General features: G+C 54.4%; 1 protein-coding gene across 3 annotated transcripts in view; it reads left to right on the top strand.

Annotated features, from left to right (window-relative positions):
• The first annotated feature begins 379 nt into the window (after positions 1 to 379).
• Positions 380 to 20,973, top strand: part of LOC311514104 (uncharacterized protein) — a 30,498-nt gene continuing 9,904 nt past the window's right edge. For 2 of the 3 annotated variants that reach the window (XM_084616482.1, XM_084616480.1), the window contains exons 1-8: positions 380 to 462; positions 1,866 to 1,952; positions 2,465 to 2,683; positions 3,215 to 3,237; positions 4,491 to 4,603; positions 4,905 to 4,937; positions 7,744 to 7,832; positions 9,342 to 9,468. In XM_084616482.1, coding sequence (XP_084472608.1) covers positions 433 to 462; positions 1,866 to 1,952; positions 2,465 to 2,683; positions 3,215 to 3,237; positions 4,491 to 4,603; positions 4,905 to 4,937; positions 7,744 to 7,832; positions 9,342 to 9,468 — 721 coding nt within the window. In that variant the 5' untranslated portion in view covers positions 380 to 432. The remainder of the gene's footprint in view (positions 463 to 1,865; positions 1,953 to 2,464; positions 2,684 to 3,214; positions 3,238 to 4,490; positions 4,604 to 4,904; positions 4,938 to 7,743; positions 7,833 to 9,341; positions 9,469 to 20,973) is intronic. The other variant, XM_084616481.1, reaches the window with a different exon arrangement.

A 20,973-nucleotide genomic window follows, 5' to 3' on the forward strand; every position in this document is an offset into this window, starting at 1 on the left:
GCTCAAATACATTTGTTCGTCTCTAAGGTGCCAGGAGGCCGGTTCTTCCTACTGGACTCCTTGTAGCTTTCGCCCTAAGTGAGATCTCTCTCCTGCCACCCGGCAAACACCGTGCGGGGCTCGTAGCCATGAATGGACTTGGCATTTATCCCGGTCTCCGCTCTCCTGTGTGTCCAGTTTTGCTTCTCACGGTGATGCCTCACTTGGCATTTTTCTTTCTCGCTTTTTCCTCTCGTCTCTTCGGAGCGGGACCATTTCCAGCCTGCCTGAGTCGGTCTCCAAACCTGGTTTCCATCCAGCCCCCCCCGGGGCGACTTCGCCTCTTTTAGCCACCCCGGATTTTCACCCCGCCCCGGCAGGGGCAGGGCCAGGCCCGGGCAGGAGCCGCCTCTTCCTCCCGGGAGCCCTTCGTGCGTCCGCGGCGGCGGGGCCATGGCCGGGGCCGGGGCCGGGGGCCGCGCGGTGGGTCCGGGCGGGGACACGCGTGGGGCGGACACGCGGGGCGCGGGAGCGAGGGGATGGGGGCCGCCGGGGGAGGGTGGATCTGGGGGTCAGAGCCGTGGCGGGGGGGGGCTGGATCTGGGGGTCGTGGGGCTGCTGGGGGTTGGGAGTAGTTTGGAGCTGGGGGTTTGGGGGTGTCAGTGGGGGGGGTAGAGCTGGGGGTTTGGGGGTGTCAGTGGGGGGGGGTAGAGCTGGGGGTTTTGGGGGTGTCAGTGGGGGGCAGAGCTGGGGGTTTTGGGGGTGGCGGGGGGGCAGAGCTGGGGGTTTGGGGGGTGTCAGTGGGGGGCAGAACTGGGGGTTGGGGGGTGTCAGTGGGGGACAGAGCTGGGGGTTTTGGGGGGTGTCAGTGAGGGACAGAGCTGGGGGTTGGGGGGTGTCAGTGGGGGGCAGAGCTGGGGGTTTGGGGGGTGTCAGTGAGGGACAGAGCTGGGGGTTTGGGGGGTGTAAGTGGGGGGACAGAGCTGGGGGTTTTGGGGGGTGTCAGTGAGGGACAGAGCTGGGGGTTTGGGGGGTGTAAGTGGGGGGACAGCTGGGGGTTTTGGGGGGTGTCAGTGGGGGCAGAGCTGGGGTTTTGGGGGGTGTCAGTGGGGGGCAGAGCTGGGGGTTTTGGGGGGTGTCAGTGGGGGGACAGAGCTGGAGGTTGGGGGGTGTCAGTGGGGGGCAGAGCTGGGGGTTTTGGGGGGTGTCAGTGGGGGGCAGAGCTGGGGGTTTTGGGGGGTGTAAGTGGGGGGACAGAGCTGGGGGTTGGGGGGTGTCAGTGGGGGGCAGAGCTGGGGATAGGGGGTTGTCAGTGGGGGGCAGAACTGGGGGTTGGGGGGTGTCAGTGGGGGGACAGCTGGGGGTTTTGGGGGATGTCAGTGGGGGGCAGAGCTGGGGGTTGGGGGTGTAAGTGGGGGGACAGAGCTGGGGGTTGGGGGGTGTCAGTGGGAGGGACAGAGCTGGGGGTTGGGAGGTGTCAGTGGGGGGGACAGAGTTGGGGTGGGGGTGGGGTCCATGTTCTGATCCGGCACTGATGCTAATATTGAGGGCTTTGAGTGGGGCCGGGGGCCAGTTCGCAGGGAGGAAGTTGGGGCCAGTGTCTGAAGTTTGTTGCTTGGGAGGTGGGTGGGTGCAGGGGGCATGGGGAGCTGCGGGGGGCGGGGGAGCCGGGCTGCACCCCGTCACCTCTCCCAGGGGCCCTGTGTTTTCTCTGGGAAACCTGCTCCCCGTTTCAGCAGCCCCTCAGAGCTTCCTGGCTGAGGCTGAACGAGGAGAAAAGCCCCAGGGACTCTCCTCGGGCGTCTGCAGGGCAGGACGGGCCCTCAAATCCGGCCGTTGTGAGGCCGTTTGCAGCGGTTTGTAACCCCCCCCCCCGCTTCTTCCAGGAGCCCCCCCGAGAGCATCGGGCCCCTCTGGGAAAAGAGAGAGAAGCCGCCGAAGCCGAGGAGCCGCGGCAAAGCCAGGAGCTGCTGGTAGGTGCCCAGGGCCCAGGTTCGCCAGGGATCCCGGTGCCCCGAGTGACGGCGAATGCAGGGCCCGGCCTGCCAGCCTCATCCAGGGACCCGTCCCCACCGGAGCCCAGGGTCCGACACGGGGGTGGCATGGTGCCCGTGGGGTGCGGGAGGCCGCTGGGCAGGAGCGGGTCAGTCTGTGTGAGCCCCGAGCCCCTGCCCACGGGCTGTCTGCGTGTCACAGTGACCGGGGAGCCTTTCCCGCACCTGGGGGAATGGGGAGGAAATGCCGGCTGCGGAGATGGAGGGTTTGGCCCAGGGCAATCGGATGAGGTTTTGGGGAGAACAGTCCCCCCCCATGAGCGATGTACAGCTCACCCCTGCCCTGCTCCGTCCCCCCTTGCTGGGGTAAATAACCTTCCCGTCCCCCAGCGCAAGAGATCCCGCGCTCTGGGAAATAACTCCCCCACCCGCCGGGAGGGGCATTTGTGGGTCTCCCCCGGTACCCACCCGCCCTCTCCCTGTGGCTGCAGAGCCGGACGGCAGCCGAGAGGCAGAAGATGGTCTGGGAGTGGCGGGAGCTGCGAGGGTTTCTGGCGGAGCAGGAGCAGCGGCTGCTGTCCCGGCTGGAAGAGCTCGAGAGAGCCGTTGTCCAGAGAAGGGATGCGGGCGCCTGCCGAGGGTCCCGGGAGATTTCCCTGCTCGGGGAGCGGGGAGGAGAGAAGGGGCAGCTGCTGAGCCCACCCCTGCAGGTCAGGCTGTCGTTGCAATGACCACACGCAGCGTTCCTGTAGGAGCGTCTCCGCCCCAGGCCCCAAAGCACTTAACAAAGGGGGGACAGGGGCAATTATCACCCTATGGGAGAAAGGGGGAAAGTGAGGCACAGGGCGGGGCAGAGCCCTGACCAAGGTCACGCAGTAAATGCCCTGCCAATGTCTAACTGCATTTGGGCTGGAGGGTGATGTCCCCTCCCTGCCATGCCGAGGCCCCGAGCCAGGCCTAAGGCCCCTTGCCACCCCAGGTGAACGGGTTTAATGGGGCCAGGGGGCTTGCGGGGCTCTCAGCCCGAGTGGGACTTTCACTCTCAAGGCGGAGAAATATTTTCTTCCTGTAAAGTGCCTCCCTGATGGCGACGTCCCAGCAGGGATTCCCGGGGGGCAGCAGCTGCTCTCTGAACGTGAACCCCAGTGTCTGAAATGCCCCAAACGCCAGAGACGCCAACGGTGGCCCCTCTGCCTGGGACACGCCCCCCGTGACTGTCTCTTCTCTCGCTCCCTCTCCAGGGTGCCGGGAGCAGCGGGAGCAGGTGAGTCCCCGGCTCCATTTCACGCCCCCCTCATGCTCAGTTACGCTGGGAAACGGCACAAAATCCGGAGCTTCCCCCTCCCCTGCAGCCGGCTTGGTGCCTGGGATCAGGTCTCCCCTCGTGCCTGTTACTCCCTGACAGCTCCTGAGGTCCCACCAGGGCTGTCGGACCCATGGGCCGGACCCGGCCTGTCTGGCGTATTTCTGTGGCCGTCTCAGGTATTCCCGGTGTGGAGAATCTCCGCTTTCCATTTTAGCGTAAGTTTCTAGGCCTCGTGGTTGGGGAGAGCCCCTCCCGCGTGCAGCCGGGGAGGCTGTTGTCTTTCTGGGTCTGCCAGCGGCCGGAAGCCATGGCTCAGGCGGGTGTGAACTCCTCCGTTCGTCTCGCTGGAGTGTCAGTTGAAACGAGGACACTTTCCTGTCAGCCGGCCTTGGCGGGTCGCCGCTGGAACGGGGAGTGCAGCCCTGGAGGGGTGGGAACGGGGAGTTTCTGTAGGGCGGGGAGAGCAAAGGAGAGACATGAAGGCAATGGAGAGAGAGAAATGAGGGTGGAAGGAAGGGGAAAGCAGGAGCCCTGGCAAGCGCGGGATGGGGCTACTTCCCCACGGCGCGATACTGAGTGTGACCATACAGGACTTGCTGAATACAGGTAACGAAAAGGTTATTTCCTCTCCGAAGGGCAGACTCCCCCCTCGGTGTCTGTGCCTGGGTGTCCCGCGGAGAGCAGTGAGGGTCCTGCCCTGAACGGAGCCGTGCACACAGTCTGCAATCGACGCCCGGGCCCGCTGACCGCCCCAGGGCGTCGAATACGGCCCCCCTGCCAAACGAGGTGCAGGGTTACAGCTTCCGTGGAAGGGCTCTGGGCTTTCGGCATTCAAGGGCCCAGGCTCATTCCCTGCGAAGCATCTGTCTGGGGCCACAGTGCGATTGTGGGACACGCCCACCCTTTGGTCCCTGTCTCCTTCCTTTCCTGGTAACCCAGTGCCGGAGCCCCTTGTTCCTGGAGTAACCCAGCGGACGGGGGTGGCTCTGCACCTCACAGAACCAGTGTCCCAGAGGAAGCTCCTGAGCCCGTCTCCATTCCTCGTGTCCCATCTCTGTGGAGAGCCCAGGGCTGAGGGCAGGTGACTCGCTAGAACAGTGCCCATCTCGGGCTACGAAGCTCAGATCCAGGTTTGCTGGAGTTTGGGGGTTGCTGGGCTCCGGGTTTGGGGATCCAGGCCCGTTTCTCACCCCTCCCTCTTTCCCCGGCAGGGAGGACGGGGCGTTTCGGGAGCCGGAGCCGGGGTTTGGGGAGCTGGAGAGGAGGCTCAGCGATTTCTCTCTGACAAGTGCCGTCCTGCAGCAGGTCCTGCGGGGATTCAAAGGTGAGTGGGAGTCTGGGGGTGGCGTCTCCTCTGGTTAGAGTGACCCCGGCCCTGGGGAGGAGTCGGGGACTCTCGGGATGTCACTGACCCCGGGCTCCATCTCGCAGCCCCAGCTCCGCGAGTCGCCCTTCCCCATGGGAGTCGCCCTGTGGGGCTGGCTCTGTCCGCAGCGGCTGCGTTGGGGGCCTCGGTCTGTGTCCCCGTCCCGTAGTTTAAAGCGGTTCCATTAATAACCAATGGGGATTTCTCTATGAACGCGAGGGACTGAATCCTCACCTCTCCCGTCCTCTCCTTCCCCTAGAGACGCTGCGACGGGAGCTGGGGAGCGACGCAGGTACGTGTCCGTCTCTGACGGGCCGGGGGGAGATTTCACACCAATAACCATGTTCGCAACAGGGCATCACGGCCTCCAGCCCCCATGTGCCCCTGGAAAGGGTGGAACGACGTGACGCCGGGTGAGCCCCGGGACTGGTTCGCTCCTGCTGTGCGTCCGATGGGGATTCAGAGCGAATCCGGAGCTCAGGGGGGTGGTTCCCTTTGGGAAGAGGAACAACGCCCGGCGTGGTGTGAGAGACGGTGAGACACGAACAAAAGCTCCAGACCCTGAAGAGCCTGAGCGCTTTAATGAGCGACTGAACGTGGGGACAGCAGAGTCGCGGGTGGAGCCCAGCCCTCCCCTGAATAGACCCTGGCCCTGAAGGAGAGATGGGGCTGGTCTCCCGTGTACAGACTGGCTGGAAAGGGGAGGAGAGCCCTAGATTGTCTTTGGGATCATTGTGAATGAGACGGGAGCTGCTCGAGTGCGTGTCCGTGCGTCTCACACTTTTCACATTGGTGGCCCCTTATTTGAAGTCAGGTTTTTTTGCGGGGGGGGGGGGTGGCGGGGGGATCCCCTTACATTGACTGTGAAAGGAAGAATAAAATGAGTCCCAAGGCTGAGTCTCTGTAACGTGGGTGGGTGTTTCAAGAGTAGGGGACCTTGAAGGATAAAAGTGGCAGACTGAGACTTTGCTTTCAGGGGTTAGAATCATAGAATCACAGAATATCAGGGTTGGAAGGGACCTCAGAAGGTCATCTAGTCCAACCCCCTGCTCGAAGCAGGACCAATTCCCAGTTAAATCATCCCAGCCAGGGCTTTGTCAAGCCTGACCTTAAAAACCTCTAAGGAAGGAGATTCTACCACCTCCCTAGGTAACGCATTCCAGTGTTTCACCACCCTCTTAGTGAAAAAGTTTTTCCTAATATCCAACCTAAACCTCCCCCACTGCAACTTGAGACCATTACTCCTCGTTCTGTCCTCTGCTACCATTGAGAACAGTCTAGAGCCATCCTCTTTGGAACCCCCTTTCAGGTAGTTGAAAGCAGCTATCAAATCCCCCCTCATTCTTCTCTTCTGCAGGCTAAACAATCCCAGTTCCCTCAGCCTCTCTTCATAACTCATGTGTTCCAGTCCCCTAATCATTTTTGTTGCCCTTCGCTGGACTCTCTCCAATTTATCCACATCCTTCTTGTCGTGTGGGGCCCAAAACTGGACACAGTACTCCAGATGAGGCCTCACCAATGTCGAATAGAGGGGAACGATCACGTCCCTCGATCTGCTCGCTATGCCCCTACTTATACATCCCAAAATGCCATTGGCCTTCTTGGCAACAAGGGCACACTGCTGAGTCATATCCAGCTTCTCGTCCACTGTCACCCCTAGGTCCTTTTCCGCAGAACTGCTGCCGAGCCATTCGGTCGCTAGTCTGTAGTGGTGCATTGGGTTCTTCCGTCCTAAGTGCAGGACCCTGCACTTATCCTTATTGAACCTCATCAGATTTCTTTTGGCCCAATCCTCCAATTTGTCTAGGTCCTTCTGTATCCTATCCCTGCCCTCCAGCGTATCTACCTCTCCTCCCAGTTTAGTATCATCCGCAAATTTGCTGAGAGTTCAATCCACACCATCCTCCAGATCATTTATGAAGATATTGAACAAAACCGGCCCCAGGACCGACCCCTGGGGCACTCCACTTGACACCGGCTGCCAACTAGACATGGAGCCATTGATCACTATCAATGTTCTCAGACTTCATGGCACCGTGACCCCCTTCTGATAACAAAAATGACTACACGACCCCCAGGTGGGGGGACCGAAGCCTGAGCCCCATTGCCCCGGGTGGGGCCTGTAACCTGAGCCCTGCCGCCCAGGGCTGAAGTCCCCCGGTTTCGGCTACAGCCCTGGGCCGTGGGGCTCGGGCTTGGGCCGTGGGGCTCGGGCTTTAGCCCTGGATCCCAGCGAGTCTAAGCCAGCCCTGGTGACCCCATTAAAAGGGGGTCAGACCCACTTTGGGGTCCCAACCCGCAGTTTGAGAACCGATGCTTTAGCTCATAACAAAAGTGATAATATCTCACGGCCCATCTTGTTGCCTGTCGTGAGTCACCTGGGGAAGCAAACCGCCGCTTGAGAACCGTCAGACGAGACCTTTCATTTTCTGAAGGGGAAGAGGGCATTACTTTGTATATGGGCCTGTTGTGAATGAATAGTTAGTTAGCTGCTATGCCAGGTGCGGACTGAGCCAAGGAACGATTCGTTCCCGTAAACCCCCAGTTCAGAAATCTTTCCGGCTTCAGAATCCAGCGCACAGCTGTTCCCGAGTCCCCCTGTCCCTGCCGTGTCTGGGTCACAACCAGAGACTGAAACCCCTCCGGTGCTCTGTGGAGATGAGGACGAAGCCCAAAGATTGGATCCAAAATGGCAATAGCACCGGTAGGACAGCAAAGGCCTCCAAGAATAGACAGTAACGAAGTCCCCAGCCAGAGGGAGGGGAGAGAGAAACAGAGGAGAAGCGAGGGAGAAGGCAGGTCACAAGCTCCCAGACCCGCTCAGCTCCACTTCCTGTCTCCGCTCTGGACAGATTTTATCCAGCGCCCGGCTCCCGGCCTGCCGGGGAGCGTGCTGCCCTCGGGGACCATGTCGGGCCCTGAAGGGTCTCCGTGGGGCTAGCCCTGGTGGGAAGGGCCGGGTCCGCGCCGCAGTAAGGCGACGTCGGGGCCCTGCGAGGTGGAGCGCCTAGAATGTCTCTCCGCGGGGAACGAGCCTGCGGGAGGTGCTGTGAGCGTCACTAAAGCTGGTCTCTCCAATCCCCCCCCCACCCCGACAGGCTGCGGAACGACCTCCCCCTTTGCCTCCGGACCGGCCCAGCCTCCCAGGGGACGGGGAAGAGCAACGGCTGCCGGGGAGCTGGCTCAGGTAGGGATTATCGGGGGCGTTGCTGGTGGGTTCCCTCTGCACTGAGAGGGGCAGGAAACCCAGAGGAGGGGGGAGCTTCTGGGGAGTTTCGTCCGGAGGTGGGAGGGGGGCAGGAAATCCACAGGGAGGAGGAAAGGAGGGGGACAGGGTGTGACAGACCTGCGGGGACTGGTTTAACCTGGGGCTTAGGTTCGAGGAACAGTCGGGAGAGGAAACGGCCCGACTGATGGGACAGGGAACACCCCCTCGGACAGGGCTGGCGAAATTACCAGCCTGCAGCTGGAAGCCACTGGCCAGAGGCTGCTGGGAGATATGAAGGGGTCACGCACCAGTGGGGCTTGGCCCCATCCCCTCACACCCAGCTGCTGGCAATGAGGCGGGTGTTTGGATTCCCACCAGGGAGCTGTCCCTGGGCACTCCATGTCCTGTACCAGCCTATGAGGCATGAGACTATCCTGTCCCATGCAGAGAGAGGGGAGGGACCAGGGCTCTCTCTTTCTCCCTGTGACGGGATCCCCGGGGTGCAGCCTGGGACCCCTATGCCCCCTTAACTCTCTAAGACCCTTTCTTGAGCAATGCAAAGTTATTAACTGGTTCCCCCACTTCATCAGTGGAAAGTGGATACACACTGGCCTTTGCAAACCTGAGCAGATTCACCACACGCGTCAGGCAAACTCCCTGCTAAAGATAAATCGTAAAGCAAGTGTATCGATTACAAAAGAGAGTTTTTAAGTGATAGTCAAAAATATAAAATAAAATATAAGCACACAGTGTAAACCTTAACCCTTATCACACTCGACAGTATTTACATCAAGCAATGTTCTCGCCCCACTGGATCTTACAGTCCCTAATACACACGTTTGTCTCCTAAACCTGGGCCAATCTCCCCTGTTGAAATCATCAGTCTTGTGAGCGTCCTTGTTACTTGCAGCATAGGTGGCGGGAGGAGAAAGGGACAAGCATGGGGCCGCTGTGTTCTGTTTTCTACCCTGAGTCCATGTGCTTGGAGACCACAAGTCCAGGCATGTCTGGGGGGCACTGCTGAGTCCCCAGGGGAGGCAATTCCCCGGTGTGTCTCCTGTCAGTGAGTCACTGAATTGTAACTCCTCTGCTGGACAGTGGCTGGTGATGTCTGCTCCGCGCGTGTTTTAGTGACAGCCATACAATGCACTTCTCATAACTTAATATGCATGAACGAGACACATATTTAGACAGAACAGTGGGTTTCAGCAGATCGTAACCTTTCCCACGACACCTCACACGGCCTGCTTTATATGCAATATCACCATTATCTACACAAATGAGGAATATGGGGGTTACAGGGCTGTCCCCTGTGGCATAGAGTGTCACACTCCCCTCATCCTGATGCCTCCTCTGAGGGGGGTGCAGACGGGACTCTGCTGACTGGGTGCCTCCCAGAGCTTCCATGTGATTGGTCCTGCGCTCCTGCGAATTGTGGGGTTGTGACTGGGGCAGCAGGTCCTGAGTGGGGGGCTCTTTCTCTTACAGGAGCCGGTGGCCTTCGAGGAGGTGGTTGTGTATTTCGCCAGGGAAGAGTGGGCTCTGCTGGACCCCGCTCAGCGAGACCTGTACTGGGACATCATGCAGGAGAACTACGAGAATGTGACCTCGCTGGGTAAGGGTTCCCGTCCCCTCCCTTCTTAGAAAAGGAAGTGAAGAGCGAAGGTTTAGAATCACAGAAGATCAGGGTTGGAAGGGACCTCAGGAGGTGTCTAGTCCCACCCCCTGCTCAGAGCAGGGCCAATCCCCAATTTTTGCCCCACACCCCTAAATGGCCCCCCTCCAGGATTGAACTCACAACCCTGGGTTTAGCAGGCCCATGCTGAAACCACTGAGCTATCCCTCCCCCCATAATGCAGCCTTAACTCTGCCCTGTTTCAGCATCACCCCGACATGCCAATGACACGCACAGTAGCCCTCTGCCCTCCCCTGCTAGAGAACGCTTTGGGAACAGGACAAAGTCGAAGGTCTTCTCTTGGCTAAGGCAAAACTTGGGTTCAGGTCTGGCATAAAGAACAGAAGCTGCCCTCCAGCACCGAGCCCGCTGCATCCAAACCGGCCCAGATTTGCAAAACGTTTCCACCCCTTTATCCCCCTCCGTCCCCCAAGGACTACTCCCTCCACCCTCCGAGTACAGCTACACCTGGCCCAGTGCTCACAGCCGGAGGGCGTGCGGAGAAATGCTGGCATTCCCGTCTGTGAAACACCACACAAACAACGGCAGGTTCTCTTAGTCCTTCCTCATAGACATTATTGATTCATAGATTAAAAGGCCAGGAGGGACTATTAGGTCATCTAATCAGACCCTCCTGGACAACAGGCCGTAGAATTTCATCCAGTTACTGCGGTACTGAGCTGAATACCTGGTATTGGACTAAATCCTTCTCCAGAAAGGCATCCAGTCTTGACTTGAAGACTTCAGGGGATGGAGAACCCTCCGCTTCCCTAAATAGTTTGTTTACCTTTGCCTGACCTGTTCCCAGTGGCGACTGCCAGCTCCAGGGCTAGGGGCTTGGGGCAAAGTTAAGATAGTGTCGCGGAGGTGTTGTGGGCTTCAGCTCTTCATTTCCTGGTTTTCAGAGGTGGGTTTAGCCACTGTCCGTGTGGTGAAAGGCATGAGGCAGCTGTTGCGTGTCTGAGTTAATGACTCAAGATTGTTGAAATAACCGGCTCAGCTGGAATTATGTAATCTAAGATCATCAGTCAGAGATTAGTACAGCAGTATACAGCGTACAGACAGAAATAGGTCCATTACCACCCTTTGTTGTCAGACTAAGAGCTGGATCTGTGTCGCCCCGGCATCCGGAGGGGACGTGCAGTGTTCATTCCCTCAACCCGGTTCCCATATCAGTATCCTTATAGAGGGTTTCAGACAAAGGAAACCTTGTTGCCAAGAATATTCTCCCAGAAACATACGTTGTGGTGTCATTTCTGTACATTCTCAGTTTACCTGATTTATGTGTGAAGGCATGATCATTTACAGCCGGGAGAACTAACAATTCTTCAAGATAACCTCTCTCAGTGGGTCCTCCTTAACCCCACAATTATTCTTCCCTGTTGATTTCCCAAGCCTACATCAGCTGTTGTAACAATCATCCCTTATTCGTTTCCCAAGTCTATACGTGCTTAAGTCAGCATTATAGACATATGTTAAGGAGGTGGTTTCCATGAACATCTGGAGTCGTAGAGACATGAAGGCTCCCAAGATTGTTAAAGTATGTAAGTGAATCAGATCTAGAGAAAGAAAGAACGATAAGCGTTTATATTTACTAACCGGTACTTAACAGACACCCCCTTGTCGCTATTGTTAACTAACCAGAGCAACACTAAACTATTTAGTTATTTGTTTCTTTGAGGCTATAGCTAAGGTGCTCATGTGAGATTTATACTGCTTGAGTACTCTGCATAATTGACAAAATAAAATCAATAAAGAAACCTAACACTACTTCCATAATAACTAGCCTTAAATGTAACTCCTCTCCATGTATGAGAAATAAGTAGATTAAAATCTCCATCAGGTACTAGATCTTCTAAAGACTTTTCTGCCGCATGCATGTCCGTGCTGATTTGGACAACATGTGTATCCGTTCAATTTAACAATGATTTGAGGTTTGCGGTTAATGGAGGAATATGTAGGTTAAAAACTGGTATATGACTTGCAATATCTTCTTGATGCTTAGGCTTTCTTTGGCTGATTCTTTCTGACAAAGTGGGACAGGCATAGTTACAATTTGACCACTTACGCTTTGCACATGAGGCACAAAGAGCCACATCACATCGAAGGTCTTTGTAGTGGGTCCCTACAAATGGTCCCTCTCCATCCAGCTCAGTGGGAGACCGCTCTGCCTCACTGCGTCTCTGGGGCACCGCCCCCTATCCAGGAGTAGGGCTTAGGCAGGACAGCACAATTAAGGAGCCCCAGCCCTCAGGTGGGGCAGACAAACAGCCTTAAGGCTCAGGCCCTGGGGCAGGGCAGAGCAAATGACAGACCGTCTGATGTCCGGGTTCTGGCCGGTGGCAGACAAACACGAGCCTTTTGGCCTAAGGGGAAGAGGCTGCCACCCCAGGGGTTGGGTTGGCAGCAGGCGTAGGGGGACCTGGGCCCACCCGACTCCACCGGGTCCCAGCCCAGGGCCCTAAGAGTGGTGGGGTGGGTCAGCAGGGATCCAGCCAAAACACGCTGACTTGTGCGCAGAGAGCAACACAACCGGACTGTAGGCTGGGGACGTCTCCTCCCTTCCCTGGCCCGGGCCCAACTTTTATACTTCCTGTCCTGCCTCGTGACTGCCAGTCTCTGCCCCCTCGGGCCCAAAGAGCGGTCCCTCCCCCTCCGGCTCGATGGGAGGCCCCTGCAGCTCACCACAGTCACCGTATCAAAATGTTTTATGATTAGTTGCCTGCCGTACTGTTCTTCCACATTATCGGCCACCTTCACAGTAGGAAGTCCCCGCTTCGTGAGTTTCACTGGTCAGGAGACAACAGCGGCAAGCTTGTCTGGCTCGCTGGTCTGTGTAGGGCCTCCATGGCCACAGGCAGGCATTGCAACACCAAAAACATCACCCCTGCAGACACATGGATACCCGCTGACAGAGCAACAAGCTAGAGCCGGTGTTCCCCATGTTTGAGTTGCTGGGTGAAGCACGAGGAGCTGCGGTAAATCCAGTCGCTCCTTGTAGATTTCTTCTTCTGTGTAATCTACTGGAGGGGCAGGGGTTAATTTGTTGAAGACAGCTGTATTTGGGGCTAATATTGGTAAAGATTCTGTAAAAGAAATGTGCAGAGACTCTCTCATTGAACAAGATTTATATAACACGGGCCCTGATTAGGGTGGAGTCTCACTGATCCCCAAACTTCTAATACAGAAGCTCTTTACAGAAGTTCCCTTTATACACGGTGGGCAATAATTTAACCAAATGCCCATCTTCAGCAAGATTAGGTATCCGTCCATTTTCAGTATCCCTTAAAGCAGTGGTTCCCAGACTTGTTCCACCTTCCCGCTTGTTCAGGGAAAGCCCCTGGCGGGCCGGGCCGGTTTGTTTCCCTGCCGCGCCCGCAGGTTCGGCCGATCGCGGCTCCCGCTGGCCGCGGTTCGCTTTCCAAATCCGCTCTGTTCTGCGTTGACAAGCCTGATCCAGACAAACCCAAAATAGAACCAACAATTCCATCTAACTCTTGGGGACACCTGGTTCAAAAAATACCAGGTTGTGAGGCAAATGTCTGTCTGATACGTTGCTAATGTATCTATTACTGCAGTAAGACACAACTTTTTGTTCCCTTTGCACAACCGACCACGTTCCAGTGAGACAGGTTTAACGCGACAGGTGTGCGTGCAAAGTGGATATTCTTAAGCAAGGTCCCAGGTATTAAAGTAGCAGGTGAACCACTGGGTGATCCAGGTTCCGCCTTCAGGGCATCTTAAAGGCGACGAACGGGGGTCCCAGCTTCTGCTGGGAATGTCCTCCATGTGTGCAGTGTGGTAGTTAGAGGTTCTTCTAATATGCGGGTTACCGCTCCCTGAGGTGACGGTGATCAGCAGAGTGGCTCTTCCCATGCTGTATCACGTTCTGGAGGCTCCTCGTCTCTTGTTACAATTACGAAAACCTGTCCTGCGTCCCTAGGGATGAGACCTTTAACTAACAATGAAAGATTATTCATGTATCCAAACGCTCGGCCTTTATAATGCTGTGTCTGTACGATGGCTCTGAAACAACCCCATACTATTTCAGAGGAAGTGGAGCTATTCCGTCTCCAGTTTACTAAAGGTATTTGATTTGCATTCTCATATCTTACTGGAAATAGAATATCACCTCCTATGAACATAAGAACGGCCAGACTGGGTCAGACCAAAGGTCCATCTAGCCCAGTATCGTGTCTTCCGACAGTGGCCAGTGCCAGGTGCCCCAGAAGGAATGAACAGAACAGGGAATCATCAAGTGATCCATCCCCCGTCGCCCATTCCCAGCTTCTGGCAAACAGAGGCTAGGGACACCCTCCCTGCCCATCCTGGCTAATAGCCATTGTGGGATCGATCCTCCATGAATTTATCTAGTTCTTTTGTGAACCCTGTTATGGTCTTGGCCTTCACAACATCCTCTGGCAAGGAGTTCCACAGGTTGACTCCTTGTGTGAAGAAATACTTCTTTTTATTTGTTTTAAACCGGCTGCCTATTAATTTCATTGGGTGACCCCCCTCGTTCTTGTGTTATGAGAAGGAGTAAACAACACTTCCTTATCTATTTTCTCTACACCAGTCATGATTTTAGAGACCTCAATCATATCCCCCCTTAGCTGTCTCTTTTCCAAGTGTGATCCCTACTAATGATTCCAGAGGGAGGCGGAGCTGTTCTCTTGCATTCCCTGTAGGGTGACGAGATAGCAAATGTGAAAAATCGGGACAGGGGGTGGGGGGTAATAGGTGCCTATATAAGAAAAAGCCCCAGATATCGGGACTGTCCCTATAAAATCAGGAAATCTGGTCACCCTAATTTCCCTGCCAACCCCAAGCAATCCCACAGGACCAGGATCAGCAACCTGGTATCTTATGTGATGTCAATTTTCTGTAGAGGGAAGGGATTTTCCCTTAAACAACTTAAGTTGATTAGCATGATAAATCTTATGCAACCAGAGCCGGGTTCAGTATCTAGGGGTTCCTTTTCAACAATACAACACAGAGCCGGCTCGAGCCCCCACCCAGTAACCTGGGAAAATTACACACCACCCCCTGGGTGCCTCCAAGACGTAATACTTCCCCACTCGCAAGCAGAGTCTGAGTGTCGAAAAGAAGAAAGGTTTAATGAAAGGAGGGAAGTCGGGGTAAGAAAGGGGGGTAAGCACAGTTCTGCTCCCCTTTATTCATACAGTGATGACAACAACATTGATAACAACAGTTCACTACCCCTGCATTCAGCACTAAAGTGATTTGTAACCCAACACCCGCCAGAGTGGATCACTTGGAGCCATACAGCTCCTGTCCGCTGGATACCTGCGCAGAGTAGGTGTGTTCCTGTAAATACGGTTTGCTCCTGCAGTCTCTCCTCCCCCGCTAGCGGCCAGGGGAGAGCTCATTCAGACCCTGCTTACACCTACTTCCAGTAACATGGATTTGATACACAGATGAACGTATCTACAATGTCGTAGCCAAGCCCCTTACAACGCACATTATGGTCAGGTACCGCGTAGGGCAAAAGTTCTCCTACTTTCCAATCACTTTCTCTTATTCCCTTGTCAAAATACATCTTTGCCTTTTTCTTTGGCTTTCCCAATTCATGAGCTACACACAGGTTTACTTGTTCAAGGTGTCTCTGAAATCTTTTCATAAAAACATCCATTTTAATCCCTTCAACATGTGCACGACTCGTTTCCCACAACAAGCATCGTGGCATTTTTATTTCTCTCCCTGTCATTACTTCAAAGGGAGTGGGGTTTCTGGCACGGGCTGGAGTAGCTCTGGTTGCCATCAGAACTAATTGACTTAAGCTATCCCAATCTGTTCCATTTACGGACACAGATTGTCTTGATAGTCTAGTCCTCCTTTCCATCTGCCCTGAGGACTGTGGGTGATAAGGAATGGGGAACTTTTGTTTTATTCCTAATGCCAACAAATAGTTTTACATGACAGTTTCTGTAAAATGAGATCTTTGATCTGATTCCAGTTTTGCTGGAAAACCCCATCAGGAGAATACCTGTTCTGCCAATCCACATGCCATAGCTAAGGCTGTGTTGATTTGCATTGGGAAAGCGTCAGTCCATTTTGAGACTGGATCTGCTGCAACCGACAAATATTTGGTTCCCTTTTTAGTCTTGGGTAACAGACCAACAAAATAAATCTGTAAACTAGACCCTGGTCCTGAATTTCTCTGGGGTCAAAGGGGAGCATTGTTTTTTATTGCTTGTTGGATTATTCTCTGCACAGATTAAGCAATTGTCACAATATTCTCTTATATCCTTTTTCATCTGTGGCCACCAGCCCAGTGATTTTAATCTCTCCATAGTTTGTCTGTTCCCTGATGCCCTCCTGAAAGTATGTCATGGACCGAGTATATTAAATCCTTTCATATTTGTTCTGGTAACAGCCATACTGGTATCTCATTCCCTGGTCTATGAGCAAACAACTTCCTGTTGCCAATGCCAATTTTGACTCCTAAGGTTTTAAAGATGACTCTTGTGACAATTCCGTTTTCTTCTGTATGTTTAATCACTTCTCTAGTAACTTCCGTAGTGCTGGCAAGCCAGTCCCTATCTCTGCTGCTGCCTGCTGACACAGCCAGAGTTTCTGCAGTATTCACTGAGGGAATCGGGGTGCTCATGATTTTGTGTGAAAATGTCCACTTCTTGCCCCCTGGAGCACCTCGTTTCACAAGAGAGTCAGCGACAGAATTTTCCTGGTGAAATCGAGCTGTTTTACTCTGGCTTTGTACCTTGCAAACAAAGGAAGGGGGGATGCAAGGCAAGCCATGTAAGAAAGTAGTAAGGCATAAGCCAAAGGAAATCCATAGGAGGATGCAAATTGTGAGCATGCCCCAAAGGCAGAAATTCTGCAAGACCATTGCAGACCCGCCCCGAATTGGATAGGAAAAGCAGGCAAAACATTCCAGTGGACATGCCACAGCGGCGAGGCCAACCTTCTGGGCTGAGTGGGGTGAAAAAGAAAGAGAGGAATCGGATGGAGAAAGAACGTAGAGGCCGAAACCAGTAAAAGGTTTCCCATCTTTGTAGAAACTTGATCCACCTGTGAAAATACACAGGAATGAAGAAGTGTCAGAGCAAGGAGGTAAAGGTTTGAAAAACTGGTCTAGAGAAAAGGGAGGTGTCGTCATAGGACGCTTGTGAGGGGTAACATCATACAAAAGTGCAAAAGGGAGATGAAGGTGCAGACAAAGGGCGAAGAGCTATGTCCTTATCCTGCAATAACAGTGACAAGTGAGCTAATCAAGCATTAGAGACCTGTCCGTCCTTAACTTTCTTCTTTCTGAGCGGGTTAGTAGGTGTGTGTAAAATTACGGGAGAGAGACCAATTAAAAAGGTGAAATGTTTGATTGCCCAATAAGCGGCTAACAAGTTACGGTCACACACACACAGTACTTGAGTTCCACGGGTGAAAGTACTTTAGAGGCATAAGCAATGAGCCTTCTTTTGCCATAGATTTCTTGAGAGAGACTAGCAGAGAGCGCTCTTCCCCATGAAAGGGTAGGGTCTGGTCAGGGGGTGCCAGAACTGAAGCCAAGGCTCCAGTTTGTTTCAAAGCAGTGACTGCCTTTGTATGTTCTTCTGTCCAGCACCGTTGCGCTCCCTTCCCGAGAAGCTGGGATGAGCGATACTCCTGGGGGAATTCTGCACCACTGCGCACGCGCAGAATTTGTGTCCCCGCAGATTTCTTTGCTTCCCCACAGAAAAATGACTTTCTGACTGGGTAGCAAAGAGAAGTCACAAGAGCGGTCAGGCAACCCGCCCCCAGCAGTATGTTTTGGGTGCCCAGGGCAGCCGGCAGATGGGTAAATCACTGTGGGGTAAGAGGCAGGACTGGGGAAGACCTGGCTGGGGTGGCTCCTACCCTGTACCGGGCTCAGCTGCTAGTCCCGGCTGGGATGGGACTTCCTCTTCCCCTGCGCAGCAACCGGGGCCATGTCAGACCCACCCCCATATTTCTCCTCTGGCTGTAGGAAGCTCTGCAAACTCCCCCTCCTCCGTGCACTTCCTGCATCCATCGTTCCTCAGCTGCAGGGGGATGGGTCACTGTACAGGGAGCTGCTTCCTCATCTGCCCACCCCCCCCATTCATCCAGACCCCCTTATGCCTAGAACCTCCCACTGAGCCTCACACCCCATGCACCCAGAACCCCCCCAATGAGCCCCATTCCCCCTCCACCTGGACCACCCCAACGAGCCATCCGCACCTGCTGGATCACCACCCTACTGAGCCCCAACCAGCTCCACCTGGATCCCCACCCCACTGAACCCCCCCACTGAGCCCCACACACCCAGACCCGCCTGCTGAGTTCTGTCCCCCCCCATGCCCAGACCTCCCCCCGTTCTGAGCCCCAACCACCTTCACCTGGACCCCCCTGTAGAGTCCCATTACTGTTGCACCCAGAACCCTCCAAAAGGTCCCTGTGCATCCAGATCCCCCATGCACCCTTATCCCCCACTGAGCCACCCGCACCCAGATTGCCCCACACAAAACCCTCTCAACTCACACCTGGATCCCGCGACACTAAGCCCCTCCACACTTGGATCCTGCCTTACTGAGCATGTCTGCCCACACCTGGTGCACCTGGCATGGAGGGGCAGGGCCCTGGGGTGTTTTGGGGCAGAGCCCGGTCCTTGTGCTGTGTCGGGGTTGGGTGCAGCCTCACCGCTGAGTCTGTCCTGGGGTGGAGGTGGGGGGAGTTGCACAGTGATCTCCCCCCTCTGTGCAGCCAGTGGCCTATGCTCCCCAATGCCCTGCTGGAGCCTCCGTATTTATTTGACAAATAAAATTTGAAGAATTTTGCAGAATTTTAAAATATTATGCACAGAATTTATAATTTTTTGGCACAGGATGCCCTCAGGAGTCAAGGGAGGACTGACTGAGGCAAAGTCGGGTATGAAATCTCTGTGGTAGCCAGCAAAACCTAAAAGACATCTTACACTAGTAGGTAGAGGCAAATAAAATTAGGTCTACCTTTGGTGCGATGGTGTCCGTCCTTCCTTAGACAGACTGATTCCTGAAAAGGAAACTGATTGAGTTGTCAGGTGAGCCTTGGCTGTGTTACACCTTAGACCCCCTATAAAATGCAAGAATAAAGCTCAACACACATTGTCTGAAAGCTGTCAATGGTCGGGCTCAAATTCAAATGTAGCTCAGGTTTGGCAAGGGCCCCAGCACGTCCCCTGAGATAGCCAGCTAATGTGCGAGCTGATTGCAAGAAACCCTCTGCTGTTAACAGAGCCTTAGTCTTCCTGCACGTGTGCATTTCAGTCTCTTTGATTCATCGGTTTGGCTCCTGCTGATCTGAAGCTGCAATTGTTACAGTTCACTTTTTCAGTACTGCTTCCTGAGAGAGGCAGTGGATGCCAGGTACTAGCCGACCTAAATACCAAGTGACTGAGATCCTTCGGGCACAATTAGACGCTCACGTTCATCCCTACACGGGTACAAAATGTTGTGAGTGCGTGGGATTTTGTAAAAAGGTTCTTTTTTGGAGGGAGTCTGGGGGAGGGAATCTCAGGAACTCCTTGCTCAAATAATGCCAAATGTAACCGCACCCACGGAGAGTAGCAAATGCCAAGACAATCCAAGTATGGTTCTGCATTTCAGAAATGTTAGAATAGTGAACTTTTAAACAGGAAGTAGGGCTCAACCATACAATCGTAGAATATCAGGGTTGGAAGGGACCTCTGGAGGTCATCTAGTCCAACCCCCTGCCCAGAGCAGGACCAATCCCCAACTAAATCATCGCAGCCAGGGCTTTGTCAAGCCTGACCTTAAAAACTTCTAGGGAAGGAGATTCCACCACCTCCCTAGGCAACGCATTCCAGTGTTTCACCACCCTCCTAGTGAAAAAGTTTTTCCTAATATCCAACCTAAACCTCCCCCACTGCAACTTGAGACCATTACTCCTCGTTCTGTCATCTGCTACCACTGAGAACAGTCTAGAGCCATCCTCTTTGGAACCCCCTTTCAGGTAGTTGAAAGCAGCTATCAAATCCCCCCTCCTTCTTCTCTTCTGCAGGCTAAACAATCCCAGCTCCCTCAGCCTCTCCTCATAAGTCATGTGTTCCAGTCCCCTCATCATTTTTGTTGCCCTCCGCTGGACTCTTTCCAATTTTTCCACATCCTTCTTGTAGTGTGGGGCCCAAAACTGGACACAGTACTCCAGATGAGGCCTCACCAATGTCGAATAGAGGGGAACGATCATGTCCCTCGATCTGCTCGCTATGCCCCTACTTATACATCCCAAAATGCCATTGGCCTTCTTGGCAACAAGGGCACACTGCTGACTCATATCCAGCTTCTCGTCCACTGTCACCCCTAGGTCCTTTTCCGCAGAACTGCTGCCTAGCCATTCGGTCCCTAGTCTGTAGCGGTGCATTGGGTTCTTCCGTCCTAAGTGCAGGACTCTGCTCTTGTCCTTGTTGAACCTCATCAGATTTCTTTTGGCCCAATCCTCCAATTTGTCTAGGTCCCTCTGTATCCTATCCCTGCCCTCCAGCGTATTTACCTCTCCTCCCAGTTTAGTGTCCTCTGCAAACTTGCTGAGGGTGCAATCCACACCATCCTCCAGATCATTTATGAAGATATTGAACAAAACGGGCCCCAGGACCGACCCTTGGGGCACTCCGCTTGATACCGGCTGCCAGCTAGACATGGAGCCATTGATCGCTGTGTCAGAGCTGGAGCTCTGCTATAATGAATGCAGAGCACTCATTATTCCAGATCAGCTCCGACTCCACCACAGAGCGTTTGAGGAAACAGGACTAAGGGCTTGTCTGCTCCTCAAATGCTGCAGTAACACTTCGGTGCGGACATTAACTAGCGTCATGGGAGGGATTCTCCCATCGCCGTAGTTAATCCACCTCCCCAAGAGGTGCTCGCTATGTTGATGGAAGAATTCTTCCATTGATCTAGAGGAGTCCACACTGGGTTTAAGTCAGCTTAATTATGTCACTCAGAGGTGTGGATTTTTCACCCCCCAGAGTGATGGGTCAATTTAAGATTTGAGAGTCCTAAGAGACACCTGGTAAGTGGGACGGGTGGGGTTAGTGGGGGGAAGAGGGGGTGCTTTGGGGATCTAGACCTGCAGGGGATGGCAGCCTATTATGAAAAAATCCTTGGCCAGTCCCCGTTGCTGGTGAGCCTACACTCCATTCTAACCAGACTCCATTTTCACGTCATTTTATACATTTTAAAATATTATGATTCGCATTCTTCTCTCTCCACTGTGCACTACCTATCCCCACCACACGCACACCCCTATTCCCTACAAACTGTGACCCCAGCCACCGATCCTGATGCCGGACATTCCTCCCGGTCACAAGGTGACGTCTTTGCTTTTGGTGATGTCCTAAGTTGGTAATGAAACTTCTGGGGAATTGGAGGATCTCGCTCCTCCCTTCCTATCTGCAGCAGCCACAGTCTCTTC

The sequence above is a fragment of the Lepidochelys olivacea genome (assembly GCF_965140295.1).
Source record: "Lepidochelys olivacea isolate rLepOli2 genome assembly, chromosome: 28".
NCBI classification, from domain to species: Eukaryota; Metazoa; Chordata; order Testudines; family Cheloniidae; genus Lepidochelys; species Lepidochelys olivacea.